This window comes from Alexandromys fortis, unplaced genomic scaffold (assembly GCF_014885135.2).
Source record: "Alexandromys fortis isolate MF-2015 unplaced genomic scaffold, M_Fortis_MF-2015_v1.1 scaffold_57, whole genome shotgun sequence".
NCBI lineage: Eukaryota > Metazoa > Chordata > Mammalia > Rodentia > Cricetidae > Alexandromys > Alexandromys fortis.
The window spans coordinates 9,818,356-9,838,921 of record NW_026067941.1 but is presented as its reverse complement, the minus strand read 5'-3'; the positions used below and the strand labels follow the sequence as shown (position 1 = coordinate 9,838,921).

The following is a 20,566-nucleotide window of genomic DNA, read 5'->3' as shown; positions in this document are numbered from 1 at the left end:
TATATTAGAAATACACTAGACTAAATATATCAAAATAGATAAGAAAAATGTACATATGTACAGAGATACATGCTTATAAAGAAAAGAGATAATTACAAAACACTGAAGTGGTAAAATTGCTTATTGATAAAAAGTAAGATTGGATCAACAAGTACAAGGATACTAACATATTTATACATCATTGAATTATATATTAAAATTTATTTTAGCAACATAAAATCATGACATTCATACTTTTCATAAGGCGGCATAGTTTGTGACTTCTAAATAGGAAAATCCCAGAAAATCTCTAGCTGTGGAACAACTAAAGAGGCTCATTTCTTTAATGAACTGAGGTTTAATTGTAATGCCTGAAAGGGCACAAGTTTCTCTTGACATGGTTGGCCTCTGACTGGGGGCAGATCAGCAAAGAATTTGATATGCTGGATAAGTTTGTTTATTTTTGCTGATTATAGCTAATTTGGCTTCAACCTCTGAAAGGCTGATTACCACAAGAAAGTCAGGCTCCCACGCCTCATTCTCAAAGAATTTGAATAATTCTGAATTTAAAAGAGAAAGTACATGAGCACCATCTAGTGCCTATAGTTTTAAATCTAAATCAAGTTCTTTATATAATATTTTATTAATTTTGTTTTTAAACATCTCTCAGGTTCTAGATTCAGTTTTGTTTATAATTCAAGTCATGTCAACCACAATATTATTCCAGAGTTCATCAGTAGGTCACAACTTTTCTCAAGTGTGGCTTCAGCAGGTGGGTGGGAAGAGATATTGTCCCCAAGGAAGAAATCATTTAAAATTTGATTCTGAAATAAGTCATCTATTTTTGGTCTTCTCTGCCTTAGGATGTTAAATTATATGAGATTTTAGAGACTCAATATGTATCATTCTGACAACGCTTGTGGTTTAATTTACCCTTGGTCTGCACCCCATTTTAACCCCAAATGATTTTCATGGTTTTACAAGAGTGTGTGCTACTTCCATCCTATAAGTAGACTCTCTCCTGTCATAACTGGCCATTTGTAACTGTAAAGGAGAAGAAATAAGCCCAGAGCTCTGATCAGTATATTGTACCACGGCAGGAGTTGAGATGGGGAAGCAGATGAAATACAGTCCTGTCTTAGGCATCCAAACACCCAAAAATGCACATCCATGAGGGACAGTATCAGGCCTCCCATCTTCTTAGTCATCCACAGGAATCATCTCAAGAAAATAGTGTGATATTAGGGAAGCTGTCTGTTTTCTCCAATATTTTTTAATTCTAGTGTTGATGTCCATCCTACTAGACAGTTACTATCCTATCTCTGGAAGGCTCCAACATCTAGACAGCTTATGGAGGGCAGAGGCTGAAAGAGGAAACAAACCCAGGATGGTAGAAAGGGAAAATGGAAAATTCACTTTCAGAAAGGAGTGCTATCCAGGTACAATTCGCGATAGAGATATCTCCTCATTCCATGAGATAAAGGGATAGAAATTCCCAGGTAATATGCCTGAACTTCTGGAATGGCCAAATGAGAATCTAAACATGTTTTCTTTATAATTCTTTGTTCAAATATTGGTCACTAGTAGATTAGAACTGCTCTTGGAACAGGCAATAAAAATAGAGCAAGGCACAGTTCTTACAAAGATGAGGTTTTCAGACCAGAGAACAAAACAAAACTTCTGTTGGTCAACAAGTCCATGTAAAACAGTGACTGTGCTAAGTCACGGTGAGAGTCTGCCATACAAGGGGATGTGGCCAATTCAAATGGTTAAAGGAACATTTTCTTAAGAGGGCACTTGTTGACAGAAAGAATGCAGATTGGAAGAGGCAGAGCCTTTTGGTGGGAGAGGAGTAGTTTAGAAAACGATGAACTGAACAGAAGAGTCCTTTTTTGAAGTGAAATAAGAGTACAAGGAGTTGAGGGAGGACAGATTCACAGACACAACTGAGAAGAGCTGAGACTGAGATGAACTTAAAGTGTGGATGTTGGAATCATAAAGAACCAATGGAAAGATAGAATATAGATTTGATGTCTGTATTATGTATTTTGAAAAAAGTCTTTCTGCTCTTTGGACAGCTGTATAAGGTTGTAGCTGAGGTAGCTCAAACGAAAGAACTGCAGAGAGAGGCGTAGAAGCAAAGATTGCATTCATTGACATCGCAGTGCTGGGGAAGAACCTGGCACAGAGCAGTGTTGCATGCAAAGGACTGCACCAGGCTCTAGGACCCAAGCCCAGGAAGTTGGAGAATTTGCTATGGCATATTTCTTTCCTTTGGCTGACTCATGGACTAAGGTGAATTGAATATGTTCCATAGACTCAAATATGTGAATACTTGGTCTTTAGTCGATGATGCTATTTGGATAAGTTTAGGAGGCGTGGCCTCACCAGGAAATATATGTCACTGGGGGTGACTTTTGCTCTACCCATTCTGTTGCTTGCTGCCATAATTTCCCATCATGATGGACTCTTATCCCTCTGGAACTTTAAGGCAAATAAACCCTTCCTTTCTGCAAGTTGCCTTGGCCATGTTTTTTGTTTGTTTTTTATCAAACCAACAGAAAATTAAATACTACATAGCCTCATAAAGACAACCCTGCAATGTCCATTGGTTTTTCTTTCTGAGCTTGTGTGCAGAGGGGGTGGTGGTGACTGTAGAATGACTGTGGAAATCAGGAGATAAAGAGGTCTATTGGGATCTGGCCATTATTCAGATGAAATCTCTGAATTTGACAGAAAAACAGAGACCCAGCAGTAATTTATCATCTGTAATGCTGTTACAAATGAGGTTTAGTTCAATTTCAGCTTCTGTTGATGCCTATATCCATGAGCAGCAATCACAGAATTTCCCTGTATCACTTTCTGTCCTGGTCTCTTTCTCTTGTATCTTACAGTCTGGATCATTCTAGCCTCTGTGGAGTCAGTGATGGAAGGGAATTGACTTTAGAGACACTAAACAAGGAGGGACTTCAATATTTTATATGCAAGAAAAGGCTTATATGGGGCTTGGTGATCCTGAAAATTGGTTTTAGGGGACCCAGACAGCAATATGAGAAAAGATCCTGCTGCCTATGACAGGTCTGAGGAAGAACAGGTAATAGAGAAAGTATTTTGTTAGTCTGTGTATTAGGAGACTAGTTTCTGCTCAACAGAGTCAGCATGTAACGTCAATGTACTTGCCTCCTGCCCTGACTCCACTCTCTAGAACTCTATTAAACTTACTGTCCTAGATTTTTAGCCACATGCTCTTCCCTACAGAGAGTCCTGTATCATCCATCGTACATCTATCTCTCTACAGGCATGTCAGGTTTTCAAACCCAAGAGACCTTTTAAAAAAGGCTGTAACTATACTGTACTACTATTTCCTATTCTCATATCTCTTTATATTTTACATATTTTAGATAAATCTATTCTTAATTGTCCAACATATAATTTAAATCCTATTAGCATAAATTAATAAAATGTTGGGCATTTATTTGAGGGGGAGATTAGTCAATTGATGCACACACAAAAGAAAATATGATCTCAGTTGTGTTAAACTCTTGCACATCAGCGAACACCATAAGCTACAGAGTATGAAAATGCACAAATATTATAAAATGATAATTATGAATTCATGTGGATTTATACATGCCTCAAAATTTCTTAAGAAGACATAGCACTAATGACTGATGTCCATGCTTGGGTTGTCTTCTGCTGACCAGTTGACATAAAAGGGCAAGGCTGGGGCACTGTTTTACTGCCCACAACACAGAGGAAGGTAGTGGAACACTTGAATATGAAAAAAGACTGTGTTAGATGAGAAACATTCCTCCAGCTGTGGTTCTCATAAACTATGAGGTATTGAAGGTTTGTTTATTGTCCCTAAACGTTATCTACAAAGAGGACGAAGAACATTTGATTTATATGATTCTTGCAAAGCTTTAGGACATGTATGTTAAGAATGTAACACACAGCCGGGTGATGGTGGCGCACGCCTTTAATCCCAGCACTCGGGAGGCAGAGGCAGGCGGATCTCTGTGGGTTTGAGACCAGCCTGGTCTACAGAGCTAGTTCCAGGACAGGCTCCAAAGCCACAGAGAAACCCTGTCTCGGAAAAAAAAAAAAAAAAAAAAAAAAAAAAAGAATGTAACACACATTGAGAGATCATTGTTCAGATGAAGTTAACCAGGATTGACCAAACTCCAAGAAGATACCAGTAGAGTGGTGAATATCTTTGGTGTACACACACAAGAACTTGGACTTCTTGGTGTTCCCAAATAACCTGATTGGTTGTTTCGAACTGCTCTAAGCTTAGCAGGACACTGAATTGTCTTTGAAGCAATTGATAGCATCCCTTGAAAGATTCAAACCACTATGTTATCTCTGTAAGCCCAAAAGCAGGTTTGTACACAGAACATAGGTGTGTTTTCAGGATGTGTCAAATGCTGGCAGAGAGATAAAGGGCTGAAGCCTTGAGTACCAAAGTGGTCATATTCAGTTCAGAGCTATAGTCAGAAAACAGTTGAGCTGCAAGTCACTCAGGGAAGTCTCCTTTTCCTCTTCACACATTTCTATAAAACTCAAAGGAGAATGGGAGGATCTGACTTGGGGCTTATTAATATCAAGACACATAGGAATATCCTGAAATTGGGGAACATCTCAGCAACACATGCTATCTTCTTGTTTTGATGAACTGTCTTAGAGTTGGACAGCTTCACATTCTTCTGGGCTTGTGGGGAAAGCAGATGGATAATGAACACAGGAGAAATTCTTAAGGTACATTCTTAGGACAAAGTGACTGACTTGAGATCTCATCAGCAAGTTTAGCAATTTCCCTTTTTGCATATGTGACCAACCTATTCCTAGATCAGACATCACACAGGAATGGAGTCAGAATTTATGGCCAGTCTGTAACTGGTAGCTACTCTGTGCACAGGATTGGTGCTTGGGGGTAAGAGTTGAGTTCTTGGCCAGCATCCCTTTCCTTTATTCGCTGATTACCAGGTGATGTCACCATAATACCATTGTTAGGCTTCCTGTCATCCTGCATTCAGAATTTGCAAGTCCGCATCTCTCTCTTCACATCCTCTGCACTGAGTCCTTTGCTGGAGTTTGCACACCGGCTGAGGACAAACAAGTTGTGGTTGAAAGTCTACTCGCCCAGCTCTACCTGGACATCCACATATTATCTTTATGATTTGGGATTCAAACCATGTTGTTCTTATTTTTGTTTGTCTCTATTTTTGTCTTTTGTATATTTACCTTTCTGGAGCAGCATCCTTCACCTTTGCCTTAAGTGGCAAGTCATGCTGCTCTGATCAAAGCTAAAGGAAACCTGAATTGGTAATAATTATTAGGAGTAATATTTTCCCCCACATCAGTCTAAAACTTTATCCGCTTACCGCTCAGAACTGGCTGAACAGGGTTTACACCCTGAAGTCTGCAGGTATAGCATTCTGTATGGGTTCAGTTTATCCTTTTTGAACTATGCCATCAGAGGCCAACAGTTACCTGAAGGGAATATCGGGTGCTACGACAACCAACGGTCCTAGTTTGTAAGATCTGTCCTTTGCTCCTTTTTAGAATACAACCTAATGGCTGTTTTTTCTCTTTTAGATGGTACAATACATGATAGACAGCCTTCTCCCAACATGCCATACTCAGAGGACTGAAACCCACTGCCCTTTGAGCCACCCATGTAGTCCTGATGCTTTTCCTTGCCCTCACATTTTCACTTAACCCTGTCCTGCATATGTAAACGACTTCTTCATTCTTCATTCTCAGTTATGCCAGCACCTTGACTAAAAGACCTAGTTAAAAGGGCAAAATTATCAATGGAGAATGTATTTTTCCCCTTTGAAAAAAATGAAAAGTGCTCTAACATTCTGAAATTAGAAGTAACAAGGTTTCTACTGTTCTGCAATTAGCAGTAAACAACGTTCTATCTGTTCGCAATTAGCATTGCTAAATGAGCCAGTAGAAATGCTAAGAATTCTGCAATGTGAAAATAAACACTATGGCTGGGGGCCACAGACTCCAAAGGGATTCATTAATATGCTATGCTTCCTAATCTTCTCCCAGTAGGGAGGTCTGGGGGAAACCATGTTTGCTTCTTACAAATGGAAACTGTGACACTGCATATGAGTGTCCTCTTAAGTGGACACTCTCCCTCAGAGATGTGCCCCAAGCTGGGCCCTAAGGAAAAAGAAAGAAGAGTTATGAACAGAAGAGTGGTCAAATCCCCAGTATCCATGTAAAACCACACATGCCTGTAACCCCCACATTGTAGGGAGGAGAGACAAGAAGATCATTACCGCTCCCAGCCTAGCCTTATCACACATTCCAGGCTAGTGAAGGGCTCATAAAACAAGGTGGATACCTTACTGAGGAATGTCATCCATGGTTGACTTGAGGGTTCCACATACCCAACATACACACACACACACACACACACACACACACACACACACACACAGCCAGCACACTAAAAAGGAAAATATTTTGGGCTGAAGAGATGGCTCAGGAATTTAGAATATGTACCAGCTTCGACGGGACCCCAGTTTGGTTCTCAGAACCTATATTGGATGGTTTACAGCAACCTATAACTCTGTCTGCAGGAAATTTGAAACTATCTTGTCGACTCCAGAGGCACCTGAAATCTTGTGCACATACCTTCATGTAAACACACACCTGTACATAATTAAACACAAAATGGAATAAATAGCACCATTCATCAGAGAAATGTGAATGAGAGATGGACACTAACGTAATGGGTAAATAAGAGAACTCAGAGCACCATGTTGAGGGAGGGACCATCATAATCTAATGGATAATCAACAGGACTAAGAGTCCATGCGAGGGAGGGAGCATCACCAATCTAATGGGTAGCTAACAAAGGTCAGAGCCTCATGTTGAGGGAGAGATAGATCATCACTAATCTATCAAGTAGCTAACAGGACTCAGAACACTAAATACTGATGAGAACGTGGAACAAGAGACTGCCAAGATTTTAGAATTATAATTCAGAAAACAACTTTGAAAATTTTTCAAATGTTTTTAATCAGTTTAAATATGCATATGACTTATGAGTCAATAATCCTATTCTGACATCTGTACTCAAGTGAAATAGATGTACATTTATAAAGAATATGGAACATTAGCGTTCTCAGAAGCTGCAGTGCCACAAATGGATGAGAACCGGGATATGCTGGATATGTTTCCATAAAAAGGTAAACACATCACGATGTAATACAAACTGGAGTATTATGCAGAATCAGACCAAATAAACTACATATGAACACAAAATGAATATAGGTAACAAATGTTAATTTTGAGGAAAAGTAAGGAGTAATGATGTACAGATTTACAAATTATGCCATTTACAGCCATTTATGAACAATTTCAGCAATCTTTGAGTTGTTTTTACATTTTTGTTTGTATTCAGCTTTTATCCAGCAATCAAGCCTTAGCTCCTCCTAGACAAGTCTGGCTAAATCTCTCCCTCATGTGATACACTTAGTTCTGCTAATAAAAATAGATATAACTTCATTTCTAAGAGGTTCAAAAATAGATAAAAATCAAACAGTGCTGATAGAAATCAAATTACTTTCACCTCTCCAAGTAAATTTGGTTGGAAGAGGGATGAACAAATCTTCATTTTCTTTTTAGTTGTAATGAAACAGGTATGTGAGTTTTACCAGTTAGCCATGGGTTAGTTTGAACATTTTATTTCCCTTTATAAAATAAAGTATTATTTAAGAGAGAATTTAAAGATCCATAGAAGATAGGAATCCCATACAAATATGTGCTTTTATTCTACATAGAGCAATTTCAAATCCATCAGACAAAAGTAAATCCCTGAACCCATATTTACACAAAATTTTGAGAATATGAGAAGAATTTCGTGACTGAAATATAGACAACCTGGCCTGAAATCAAAGTCAACTAGATTGACAAGTTTGGCTAGGAAGAGTTAAACTGAATAAAACAAAAATGTAAACACAATTCACAGGTTGCTGGAATTATTCCTAAGTGGCTGTAAATGGCATAATTGTAAATCTGTAAGTCGTCACTCCTCTGTCAGTATACTGCCACTTGCGAAACAGTGTTTCGCAAGGCAAACAGACCAAGCCTCTCTTCATCTGCAGGCTCCTTGGTGAGCAGCATCACATGGGCACAGTACAGACACACGGGTTTGCACTTTCAGTAAAGTTGAGCTATGGACCTCATGGCTTTGAAACTCATAGATTCCAAATAGAGACCTTGCTCCCTGGGTGTGGACTGACTCCTGCCTGCAGGTGCCAAGGAGTGATGCAAGGTTGGAGAAGAGCGCTTACTCAAAAGTCACAAAGAAAAACATTGAAGTCTGATGTGGGGTTTCCCTCTGTATGCTATAATTACTGTGGATTAATAAAGAACTGCTTTGAGCCTATGGCAGGGCAGAACAGAACTAGGCAGGGAAATCTAGCTGAATGCTGGGAGGAAGAAGGGCAGAGTCAGAGAGAAGCCATGGAGCCTCCGGAGATGGATTCTGGGAATTTCATCCAGTAAGCCACAGCCACATGGCGATATATAGATTAACAGAAATGGGTTAAATTAATATGAGTTAGCCAATAAGAAGCCAGAACTAATGGGCCAAGCAGTGATTTAATTAATACAGTTTCTGTGTGATTATTTTGGGTCTAAACTAGCTGGGCAGCCGGGAACCAATAAGTGGCCTCTTCCAACAGAAGTCTTCACATATTTTAATCCAAGACAAGGAAATCAAGTATGAGTTTCCTATCTGGATCTACTGGAATAAGACTAAAAACATTGTCCTGCCTCCACGGGGTCCTAGTTTATTCTTTCTTCAGTAATTCTCCAGCTTGACCACCTTCACATCTAGAGTGTTGTTTGACACATCTATTCATGTTTTCCTTTGGGTCTGTAGACGTGTATATTTTTAACTTATCATAATACTGTTTTCTGCAAGGGAATCACAGTAGACTTGATGGACTCAAGGACAAGGTGACAATACGCACTAGTGTTAAACCTGGAGAATCCCAGATGGTTTGAAAAGTTCAGAGTGCTCAGAAACTTCCTACATTGTTTTTCTCTTTGGCAGAGAAAACAAAATTCAAATGTCACATTGGAAGCTACTATTCCTTCTACTCAGTTACTAGAGGACTCCTCATTAGAAAAGATAATATCCAATATCATTTGCATTTATACACAAAATGGTCCTCAGCTCTCGCTAAGATTCATGCAGTACAAAGCCATTCTGGCTGAAATTCCATTGCTGGGAGAAGGTTCAGGAAGATAGGCTTCCTTTGATTGGGGTAGGGGTTGAGGAAGAAGGGCCCATCTTAACTTTGTGGTTGTCCTTCTTGTGCTGGCAGCAGGTGGAAGTGCAATGCTGTGTTCGCTACTGGCACAGAAGTACATGGAGGTCTGGCTGGGCCTGGCTGAGCCTATTGTCAGGGGAAAATTCTCGGTCTTGTTTCTGGAGACACTGTATCCTTCGGGGATATCTCCTTTGGTAGTGCTGCCAACACTTCCGGAGTAATAGATCAGCTTCAATCCCTCTCCTGCACTTTGTCGATACCAGAACATCCAATTGTGGTTTATATTCTGAGAACATTCCAGGGTCATCTTTCTTCCTGTCTGTGCGATCCAGTATCTAGGTGTCTGAGTGATTCCAGCATCTGTTAGGTCTGTTTGGAGAAGGAAGCATAAGACAAAATAAGAAATAACATGTGCGGTGTGGGGAAAGGAAAGACTTGAAGTCAGAACACTGCAAGCGATGATAGACTTCTCCAACAAAACACAGAACTCACCAGCTCTTAGCAGGCAAAGCGTCACACAAAACAATGTGGGGATCATGACAGGTTACAGTGAGAAGGGATTACTCCAGTTGAATGCTGTGGTCTTAGGACTGAGAACAAGATTTCTGAGCCTCCTCTGCTTAGGAGTGATGGCTGGGCCTTCAAGGTCACCTCCCTCTTGCCACCACTGCAACAGGGCTCTCTTGCTCAGCAAAGCCAGCAGGAAAAGTGAGTTTGGCAGCGATACCAGGAAATGGAGGTAAACCACGATCCCGCGGGTTTCCTTTCTCCGCTGAGGAGTTTGGCCGTTGTCAACACCTGTCCTGGTATCAAGGCTTCCCTGCCCAAAACCTCCAACTGTGAGTCCCTTTAAAGTTTAGATACACCCACCCACCACTTGGATAGCTGTATGCAAGCTAGAAACCGAAAATATCTTAGCTTTCATTCTTGGCTGCTTGCCCTGAGTCTCCCTAGAGATCTGTGGAGCTCAGTGCCATCTTGTGGCCAATACAAAAATTTTTCCCAGCAGTCACCCAACAGGACAACAAATAAAACATTTTTTTATCATCAGTTTTTTTAAAACCTTAATCTGAACTCTAATTCTGGTTCTGATGAATTCTTGGAATGTTCATGTTTATCATCTATCCCACCTTCATTCTACTATTGGGTCCACAAGTATTACAATTTCCTTAAAATTGCATTTCACAAGATGGATAGACATGAAAACTGCTGCTTAGCACAAATATTACGAATAAAGGCATAGAATTTGATGCATAAGAGTAAGTTTCTTATTAAAGAGAAACAAAATTTCCCAACCAACATACACACACACACACACACACACAAATCTGATAATCAACAAGTGAGATCATCTTCAAGATGAGGTCAAATGTGTGAATAAAAAATAAAATAGGATCAGGGAACAGTGGAGCACACCTTTAATCCCAGCACTTGGGAGACAAAGGCCGGCAGATCTCTGTGAGTTCAAGGCCAGCCTGGTTTACAAAGTGAGTTCCAGAACAACCAGGACTGTTATATATGGAAAAAATAATAAACTGTCTTGAAAAAATAACAAACAATCAAATAAGTAAATAAATTGATGGGTGAATGAATGAACAAACAAACAAATAAATAAATAAACTAATAAATAAATAAATAGAAAAATAAATAAATAAATGAAAAATAGAAATGGGAATATAAGAAAAAATATAGGATACCTTATATGTCAACTGACATTGGGTGAAGTGGTGGTGTGGAATCGAGGCTCGGCATGATTATCTGAGGGTTTGTGGGTAACATACAATGGACACCTATTGATTTGAGGGGCAGGAAGAAGAGATAGCAGAACGGCAGGAAACAAGGTTGCATTAGTACTACAGTGGCAGTGAGAAGAGCTTGCTGAATTCTGACTGTTTGCTGTCTGTGCGCCAGCCCCCAGGAGTCATTTCTGTATCCAGAATGTGCTCCTGTCTGCCTTCCTCCACCAAGCTAGAATTGCTCCGAGCGGTTGGACTTCTTAGGTACCAGCTCCTGGCTCCTTTTTGTTTTTTTGAATACTGACTGCATCAAATGGAAGTCTCCCTCTTTTTCAATCCCATATAAGACCTTTTTCCTAGTCACATATTCAATTATTTGTCCTTTCATTTCAACTAAACTAAAAGTTTGTTGCTAACAATAAACCTTCAAAGGGGCCTTCATCATGAGACATGGACAGCATCTACATAGCCTGGTGCTCACTGTTGATTATTTTGCTGTCATAAATCTTACCAAACTGAAGAGTTGAAATGATGTCTGGGTATAATTAAAGTGCAAAAACCTTCCCCAATGCTGTAAGCAATACGAACCCGAGAAATTCTTCTCCCAATCAGTGAGAATATGGAATGAAATATAAAACAGCAAACTCTATAAAATATGTGAAAAGAATCTTCAGAGCCCATGTCCTACAAGGTCTGCAGTAGAAATACTTTATGATGGACCAGTATTTCCAGCCAATGTATGTGCTCTGTATAAACCAGAACATAAATTAGAGATTAACCTGCTACCCGGACTCAGTAGGCAAAGTCAAAACAAAGTTAAGAGGGGAATTATTTGAATCACCCCGAGGACAGGCAATTGCCATCCAAATTGTAGCTTTATTTGCTCCCAGGAGACGGGAAAAACAAAATATGGAATATTTGAGGGTGCCACCTTTAAAGTAAGACATGACAATTCCTTGCCAAAGTCATTATTCTTAAGGAAAGACATTTGGCATACAGAGTCACCCTAATTTCTGATAAACAAATTTTAGGGGGACTGGACTTTCTCTAACCAGCTTGCAAGAGCACCCTATGGTGACTGGCTCTGTAATAGGTAGTTCCAATCTTAGAGCGCTGGACTGTTTCTGAGGAGTAGCAGAAACCCAGGGTGTATTATCAATTCTCATTACACATTTAGGTCTCATAGACACAAACTGGTTTCAATTACAGATGGGCAGACAATTGTATTACAGTATAGTTGCATTTTTAACAAATAATAGATAGCGCCATATAATAACTAAACCAAAAGAAATAAGGACACCAATTTCTAATTCCACCTTCTGGAGTTAGAAACCTCAAAAAAATTATTTCAAGTTGAAAGTCTTAGGCAGGAATCAAAAAATTCAATTTCCAGCTATTGCTTTTGTGTATTAAGAGCGCACTGAAATGTGAGAGAAAACGTGCTGTAGTGGAACTGTCGTGGCAAGAGTAGTGGGAGATGGAAATAAAGTGGGAAAAAAAAAACCCAAATTGCTTACAACATGATGGAGTCGGACTATCACTGGACTGCCAGTGTGCAAATAATGATGCGGAGACTTCTTTTCAGTATAAAAGCTTGTCCTTAGCTTAGACTGGCCCCCAACTACCTCTTAAAATTTAAATCAACCCATTTATATTTATCTATGTTCAGTCCCATGGCTCCTTAGCTCCTCCATACTGCATGTCTGATGTTCTCCACATCTCACTGGCAAATCTCCATGCCTCAGATTCTTCCCAGAGTTCCTCTCTCTGCCCAGAAGTCCCACCTATCCTCTCTTGCCTAGCTACTGGCTGTCCAGCTCTTTATTAAACCAATCAGAAGGTGCCTTAGGCACTAAGGAAACACAGAGACACATCTTCACATATTCTGAAAAATATTCAGACAAAGTGAAGTCTTATTCCTGTGTGTGTGTGTGTGTGTGTGTGTGTGTGTGTGTGTGTGTGTGTTTGCCAAGTAACTGCCATTAAACATAGCAAAGATTTTTAATTAAAAATAAGACAAATTTCATCCTATATAGCCTAAGGTGTCTAATGTGGCTAAAGTAGAAGATGCAACTGGGGAAAGACACGGCTGCAGGAATTTCAGATACCACAGTAGTCAACCAACTTCAGGAGAGGAGTCATGGACATTATACGTGACACAAGCTTGTATATGAGTAGCAACCTCAAGATTCTGGGGATGACTGGCTGCAGTGGTCTATAAGCCAGTGCGAAGATATCCAGTCATTGTACTGTATCACTCAGCTGCCTCTGGAGACTTCTAGAATGGAGCAGGTCTCAACTATTTTTCTCAGCCATATTAGCAACCAGTGTTTAGTGAATTTCCTGGTAATGGCTTTGTTTAAAGGGCAAGTGAAGCTTGAATCTGCCTAAGAACTCTACGCACTGTGAGAAGAATGAAGCCAGGGGTTTGTGAGCAGGAAGGAAACACCTGTGCCATGCTGTGGTTAAGCTGCTGGCACAGAGGTATATGCCTGAGTCCTCTTCATCTGTAGACTGGATCTTCAGAGTGGAGATGGAGCCCTCAGGCCTCACTGCAGAGAACCGATCATTAGACATCCCAGATTTGTCTGATAAAAGCTCATACAGGAAAGACACCATGAACACTGGACCTTGCCCCAGGTTCTGTCGGTACCAGTAAAGACCTCTGTGGCCAGAAACTGGATCACACTCAAGGGCTGTATCTTGTCCCCTCTTTATAATTCTGTACAAGGGAGACTGGGAAACTCCAGCGTTAGTGAGGTCTGTGAACAGAATAAAGAAAATGGTTGTGGTAAGAGTTTATTAAACACACACACACACACACACACACACACACACAGAGTGAAAGTGGTTGATGATCTAATGACTCACCTATCCCCAGGAGATAAAAGATGACCCAACAGAAGACCCTAATGCCCATGGCAGAGTCAGTACAGGGTGGAGGCTCAGTGAATCTGGGTGCTAGTGAGTAGGAGCAGAGGAAGATCGTGGTGACCCTCCTCTCCACGTGACAGTTCTCATGGTGACTTCACTTCTGGTATCAAGAACACACAAATTTCATTTTCAGTAAGTACATGGGTGACTGACTAAACATACATTTCTTCTAAAACAAAAAAATCAATGAATGGGTCTTTATTTTCATCCTCAATGTACCTGAACTGTCATATCCTTTGAAAATGAAAGAAGACAGGTATCTATAGGTTTGAATTCTATTTTGTATTTAAACAAATATATATGCATATAGAAATGTGGCGGTTTGAAAGAAAATGGTTCCCAAATGGAGTGGTGTAGGCAGAGACTGCTCATTCATTTCTTGATCACCCAGACTTGAATATTAATTACAACACTGTTTGGCCAATGACTTGGGCAAATTTCTAGCTAACTAGCTATTACATCTTGAATTAACCCACTTATATTAATATATGTATTTCCACGAGGTTATGACTTACTGGAAAGGTTCTGGATCTTTCTTCTTCGGCAGATACATGGAGTCTCTCTGACTCCGCCTACTTTCTCTATCTCTGTTCAGATTTTCTGCCTGGCTTTACTTTGCTAAGCCATTGACTGAAACAGTTTCCTTATTAACTAATGGTAATAAACATATTCTGAGCATACAGAGGGGAATGCCACATAAGAGTGGCACTATTAGAAGGAGTGACCTTGTTGGAGTAGGTGTCACCTTGTTGAAGGAAGTGTGTCACTGTAGGGGTAAACTTTGTATCTCCTATGCTCAAGTTATACTGTGTCGCAGTTCATTTCCTGATTCCTGTGGATCAAGATGTAAAACTCTCAGCACCTTTTTCACCAGCACCAGCACCATATCTGCCTACATGACACGAAGTCCCACCATGATGATAATAGACTAAACCTCTAAAACTGTAAGCCACCCCAATTAAATGTTCTCCTTTCTAAGAGTTACTATGTTATGGTAGCTATATATCTTTAATACCTGCTCTCTTCATTCTTCTAAAGTTTCAGAAATAACCTAGATGCTTGAACTATATTTCTAGGCTTAACATACTTTTGCATTAAAGAACGGGCCATATGTTGATAAGAAATTCCTATACTGAATGACAAACTGGATTGCACACACAAATGCATCCAGTCTTGTTTAGTAAGTAAATGTTTCTCTTCAAATTCATTAATTCTTATATATTCTGAACTTCAGGCTGGATACTGGGGAAGTATAAAAAGCATTCAGATACCAAGGTATAACATCAAAGACGAATGCTACCTTGGTCAGACTAAGACAACAGAACAAAACTACTCTGTTTACTACCTAATGCCAACTTCATTGTCATGGAGTGAATATTCTTATTTTGAATTCATCTGTTCTTCTTTGAATGGATTAATCAGTCACATTAATCTTGAGTCGATCTTGTGTTGTGAGATTCCAGCATTATGGGAGCTCGAGAAAAAGACAGAAGCAAGAGATAAAGCTATGAGTGGGTAGAAAGAGGACTTATGCCACAGTCATGAAAGCAATACCTAGAACAGAAACATCTTAGTAATAGGCACAGTTCACTTGAAAAGAGGTTCATTCAAAAGAGGAGCCTATGGGAAGACGAGGGAGGGGGACTTGGTTGGAAGAGAGGGAGGGAAAGGGGAGGCGGCGGTGGGGAAGAGACAGAAATCTTTAATTAATTAATTAATAAAGAAATAAATAAATTAAAAAAGAAAAGAAAACGCTATAGCCATTCTACAAAACCAAAAAAAAAAAAAAAAAGAGGAGCCTAGAAACCAAAGCAGGGTTGAGACAGATGTAATGTCTCAGTCCAGGAGAATCCATCTTGTGCTAAATGGTGTTAAATCAACTTACCTAGGCTGTAGTCATTTTCAGATTATACTTGGTGAATAAATATTTGTGTGAAATTTAGAAAAAATAAAATAGCCACCATTGTATAGTTGTACTAGGAAGGTCACTGTAGTCAAGCAGTGAGGTGGTACATAGATGAAGGCATGTTTACAGACCAAAAGGATCCCTTTCCTATGACCTGAGCTGAATCTCAGAAGGAGAATGTATTATGTTGTGTCAAGGAAAACAAGGAGTTTATGTATCTCCAAATTACAAACCACTTTCCATCCAGGAATACTTAGACTCAAGACAAAATCAGAATTAAAGAATCACCATAGGAAAAATAGCAAGAGAGCCTTAAGTCCAAGGTCTGGTCCAAAATTGCCTAAACTGGCCAGAAGATGCCCCTTAACATAGACTAAGGTTTGCTTGGCACAGGTTTGCTCTGCCCAAACACTCAGAGCTCCAAGTTTCCAGCACTGAGAATTCCAACATGTCACTGAATTCCAGGGGTGTGTGCCTCTTCTTTGCATGTATCTTTATGTGCAGAGAGGAGGCAGGCACACAGCTCTGTGGTATTACTGCTGGCACAGAAGTACACAGATGTCTGGGAGGGGGACGCTGACTTCAGAATAAGGAAGAAATCACTTGTGTTTGATCTGGAAACGTTGTACCCCTCAGGGATGTCTCCTTTGTCAGTGATGCCAGCATCATAGGAGTAGTAGATTAGCCTCAGCCCCAGCCCTGGATCCTGTCGGTACCAGAACATGGAGTCATGTTTCATATCCTGAGTGCATTTCATTGTCACATCCTGCCCTGTCTTCATGAGCATCGATTTGGGCGTCTGAGTAATGCCAGCACTCACTGGACCTGTGGACAAAGAGAAGTGACTGCTCTCACAATGACAGAGGGTTTTGTCTCCATTCCTTAAAATGCACACCGAGATGTGCACAGAACTCACCTGCCTGCAGGAAGCAGAATGCAGCACCGCATAGTAAACTGAGCTTCATGACCTCGAGTCAGCAGAGCAGAGGGACTGCTGAATCTCTGTGCTGCGGAAAAGAAATGGGCTCTGAAGCAAATGACTCTGAGTTCTCAGTCTCCCTACCTGGGCACCAGAGGCGTCTAGTCACCAGGGCCACACCCCTTCCTCAGAGAATCATCTCCAAAATATAAGCCAATGAAAAGCTAAGTAGAAGTCAGTTGTAATGAAAAGCTAAGTAGAAGCCAAATGTCTCTTAACATTTTTTTGGCAAGGTAGCCTGTGAGTCCATGCATATTATTTTGCCATTGAGATATAATTCCTCATTAATACACTGTTCTAGAATTATAGGAAACAAACACAGGATTATAGAGAATACCTTTGTGGTTTCCTGGTGGTTTTGGCTCATGAATCTCACATACCCCTTTCTGTTTACTTAATTAACCACAATTGTATTAGCACTCTCTACCTGCAGCAAATCTCTCTCCTGTCCAGTTTTTATTTTATTATTTATTTATTTATTTATTTTGGTTTTTCGAGACAGGGTTTCTCTGTGGCTTTGGAGCCTGTCCTGGAACTAGCTCTGTAGACCAGGCTGGTCTCGAACTCACAGAGATCCGCCTGCCTCTGCCTCCCGAGTGCTGGGATTAAAGGTGTGTGCCACCATCGCCTGGCCTGTCCAGTTTTTAAACCTGAGAGGGAAACCTATCATCCTTAAAGGAATTATTTGCTGTTTCTTGTCAGTTTATGACAGAGACCTGCTAACTGAATTCAGGTCATCTTTATGTAGAAAACCAATGAATCTGCTTCCCACGTTCGTTCCAAGCGATACCACATCAGGAATCACACCATGCTGGTAACTGGCCTGTCTTCATGGACTGTGATGGACACCCAGCATAACAGATCACCTCGTGGCAAACACCTGTACACCTATCACATGTTGTCTCAGAATCACTCTTTTGGAAATGACTGTCAGAGCATCATTAATAAAACAATATAAGAGAAAAACATGAATGAAAATAATAAGAAAAACTTATTATCAGTAGCAAAGACAGAGGTGAAGATGTGAGAAGGACCTGCGAGAGATGGCAGATGGCCAGGACAAGTGCTCTGTTCTTAATAGGCACATTGTGTGGTAATGTTTCCTCGTTTAGAATGCTGTCATGAATTACTCAATAGAGAGCTTCAAAAACCTGTATTTTGGGGAAAAAAAACTTACAATGCAGAAAGACATGAAAAAATTTTTAATAGACATTAGGTTCTTGGTGATTTTTGATCAAAGACCCTGACTGGTTCATGGGGTCTTTGTTTTGGATTCTTCTCAGTTCCTTTGAGATGGTCTCCTTGAGAATCAGCACATATCTGGCATCACTCAGTATCTATGGGGCTGAAGACAAAAGGATACAGACACTAAAGGAGGAAATGTCACCAGTGTCTGATGCTATAATCACAATCAAGCCATGGATCTGAGATTCAACAAGACCATGAGTGGTCCCATATCTGTGCTCAGGACTCCTGTGGTCCAGAAAAACAGTACCTGAGCCTGAAGCCCAGATCAAATTGAGAGGATAAAGATGAGTTTCTAGGTCCCAGTTGTTCAGTCACAGCCAAGACAAAGCCATCCCTTCCCAGCATAATCTCACCCATAAAGGGCACCAGGTAGTTTTTTGTCATGGACCATCTTCAACAAAAATACATCTTGCCAGGGTAAGGGTGTGGAGTTTTTGAAATATTAGTAAAGAATACAGAGACACATGAAAAATAATAAGAACAGAAACCATAGAAAGTACCAGGAGGGCATTCCAGTAAATACTGAAATCGCCTGCATTTATTCTTCTATAGCTTATATACCCAATGTAAACAGGGGGAGAGTGTAACAAAAGACATTATTAATATGATACAAAGGACAACTCAAACAGTCAATTACTTTAATACTCTGAGACATCAATCATTAGCATTCTGTTGTTTAGGCAGTGCAGCTGCTCTCCAATGGGTATCCTGAAGGCAGCCACTCTCCAGGTGACCTCATAGTTACAGAAGAAGGAGCAGAAGTACATTTGCATATCCTGACCACCTGTCAGGGTGGCATGGATTTATTTGTATGAGCTATTTTAATGTTACAAGAATTAAGCAATCACATGCTAAGTTGGGATGTGAAACTATGTTTGTCAACAATTTGAACTCTCTCAGATGGTCAGACAAGGTGGAAATGGGCCCTCATTTTTGGGCCTTCACAGTTTGCTTAGCTCTAGCACACATGAATGTCAGCACAAGACCTAGCCACATGTCTCACAACAACTCCACTGGAAATGACTAAGGTTTATCAGCGAATCAATATAAAACAATATGGGTGCATTTGTGAATGAGAAAATGAGTGAATGAACAAGAATGAGTGAATGTTGTAAAGGTAACCTAGACCAGCAGGAGAAAACTTTTTGATAATCACTTTACCTCATCTTCAGAGAGGAGCATTTGAGTGCAGTTCAACAATCTAACCTGATCTCAAATACTCCTTAAGCCACTAGAGTGTCCAGGAATCCCCAATCCTGATAAACATTTACCCCAAACAGAAAAGCATTTTAATGAGTATAGGTGGTAATTTTATGCTTAAAAGATGACTGAGTCAAATAAGTCTATAAAAATAAAAGTTATTTTCAAATTATCAGACATGGAGAAAGGCATTACAAAGAATGAAACATCTAAATTATAGAAATGTCCTATATTGTAGTAGAGTTTATGTTAGATGACTATACACATTTATATATTGCTCAAAAAAATCACTGACCTGTTCATCAATATGTAATATCTATCATGTGTGGTTTATATGCCAATGAAGTTTTTAAATGTCTGACTAGGGATATATGCTAAATTCTCTAGTCAGTTCATGTGATGAATCACGTGCATCTCTATTTCTGTGGTTTCTAGTTCTTCAACTATAAAATGACAAAACAAGAGAGTCTACATCTGCTTTTGTACACAGATAATGAAGAAGGCTCTCTTTGATTAGCAAATGCAATCCAACATCTGGATTCATAACATGTACTATGTATTTTATGCTTACTGAAGTGGTATACATTTTTGAAGATGGTGTGATGGCTAATTTCATACGTAATCTTGCCAAGCCATGAGTACCCAAAATATTTTGTCAGACATTCTAGATGAGTCTATGTGGATGTTTTTGAATACTGACTTTTAAATAAGTAGATATTCACATTAAACTGAGCTAATCATCCATTCAGGATAGGAAAGCAAATAGCCCTTCAGAATATGACTCACCGTGATTAGCTTCTGCCGATCAGTGTGTGACTAAAGCAAAAAGACTTCTCTCTCAGGTGAGGTAGAATGTGCACATAAGAAAGCTGACAATTTTCAGACTGGAGTAACAGTGCCCCCTGTTCTCCAAGAGCATTAGAATGTGTGCATCAGGCAGCTGACAACCTTCAGACTGGAACAACAGCTCCCCCTTGCTCTCCAGTAGCATCGGTTCACCTGGATTTAGAGACTTTCCTAAGTGCATTAGCCTATTCCTTAAAATTTCATCGATAAGATAGATACATGGTTGGTAATAGACAGACAGATCCTGATGGTTCTGTTTCATTCAATACTTCTGACCAATGTAGATGCGTGCTATTGGTTTTATTTAAAGATGGAGGGTGTCAGTTGAACAAGTGAACTTTGGTGAGCTCATGTTGGAATGGGAGGAAGAACGAGATGTAGTTGCAGTGAGCAGATGTTTTGCCCTCCATAGCTATCTCCCAGGCAACCCAAA

The 20,566-nt window shown here is 39.9% G+C and overlaps 3 gene segments (V, D, J or C); all 3 read right to left on the bottom strand.

Annotated features, from left to right (window-relative positions):
* Window positions 1-9,183: 9,183 nt before the first annotated feature.
* Window positions 9,184-10,135, bottom strand: LOC126505231 (T cell receptor beta variable 10-2-like). The segment is given in 2 exon segments: window positions 9,184-9,653; window positions 9,777-10,135. Coding segments are annotated over 2 exon segments (516 nt in total).
* Window positions 10,136-13,351: 3,216 nt separating this feature from the next.
* LOC126505230 (T cell receptor beta variable 7-6-like) lies at window positions 13,352-13,940 on the bottom strand. The segment is given in 2 exon segments: window positions 13,352-13,782; window positions 13,892-13,940. Coding segments are annotated over 2 exon segments (480 nt in total).
* Window positions 13,941-16,311: 2,371 nt separating this feature from the next.
* On the bottom strand, window positions 16,312-16,893 carry LOC126505229 (T cell receptor beta variable 6-6-like). The segment is given in 2 exon segments: window positions 16,312-16,685; window positions 16,777-16,893. Coding segments are annotated over 2 exon segments (423 nt in total).
* Between the last annotated feature and the right edge of the window lie 3,673 nt (window positions 16,894-20,566).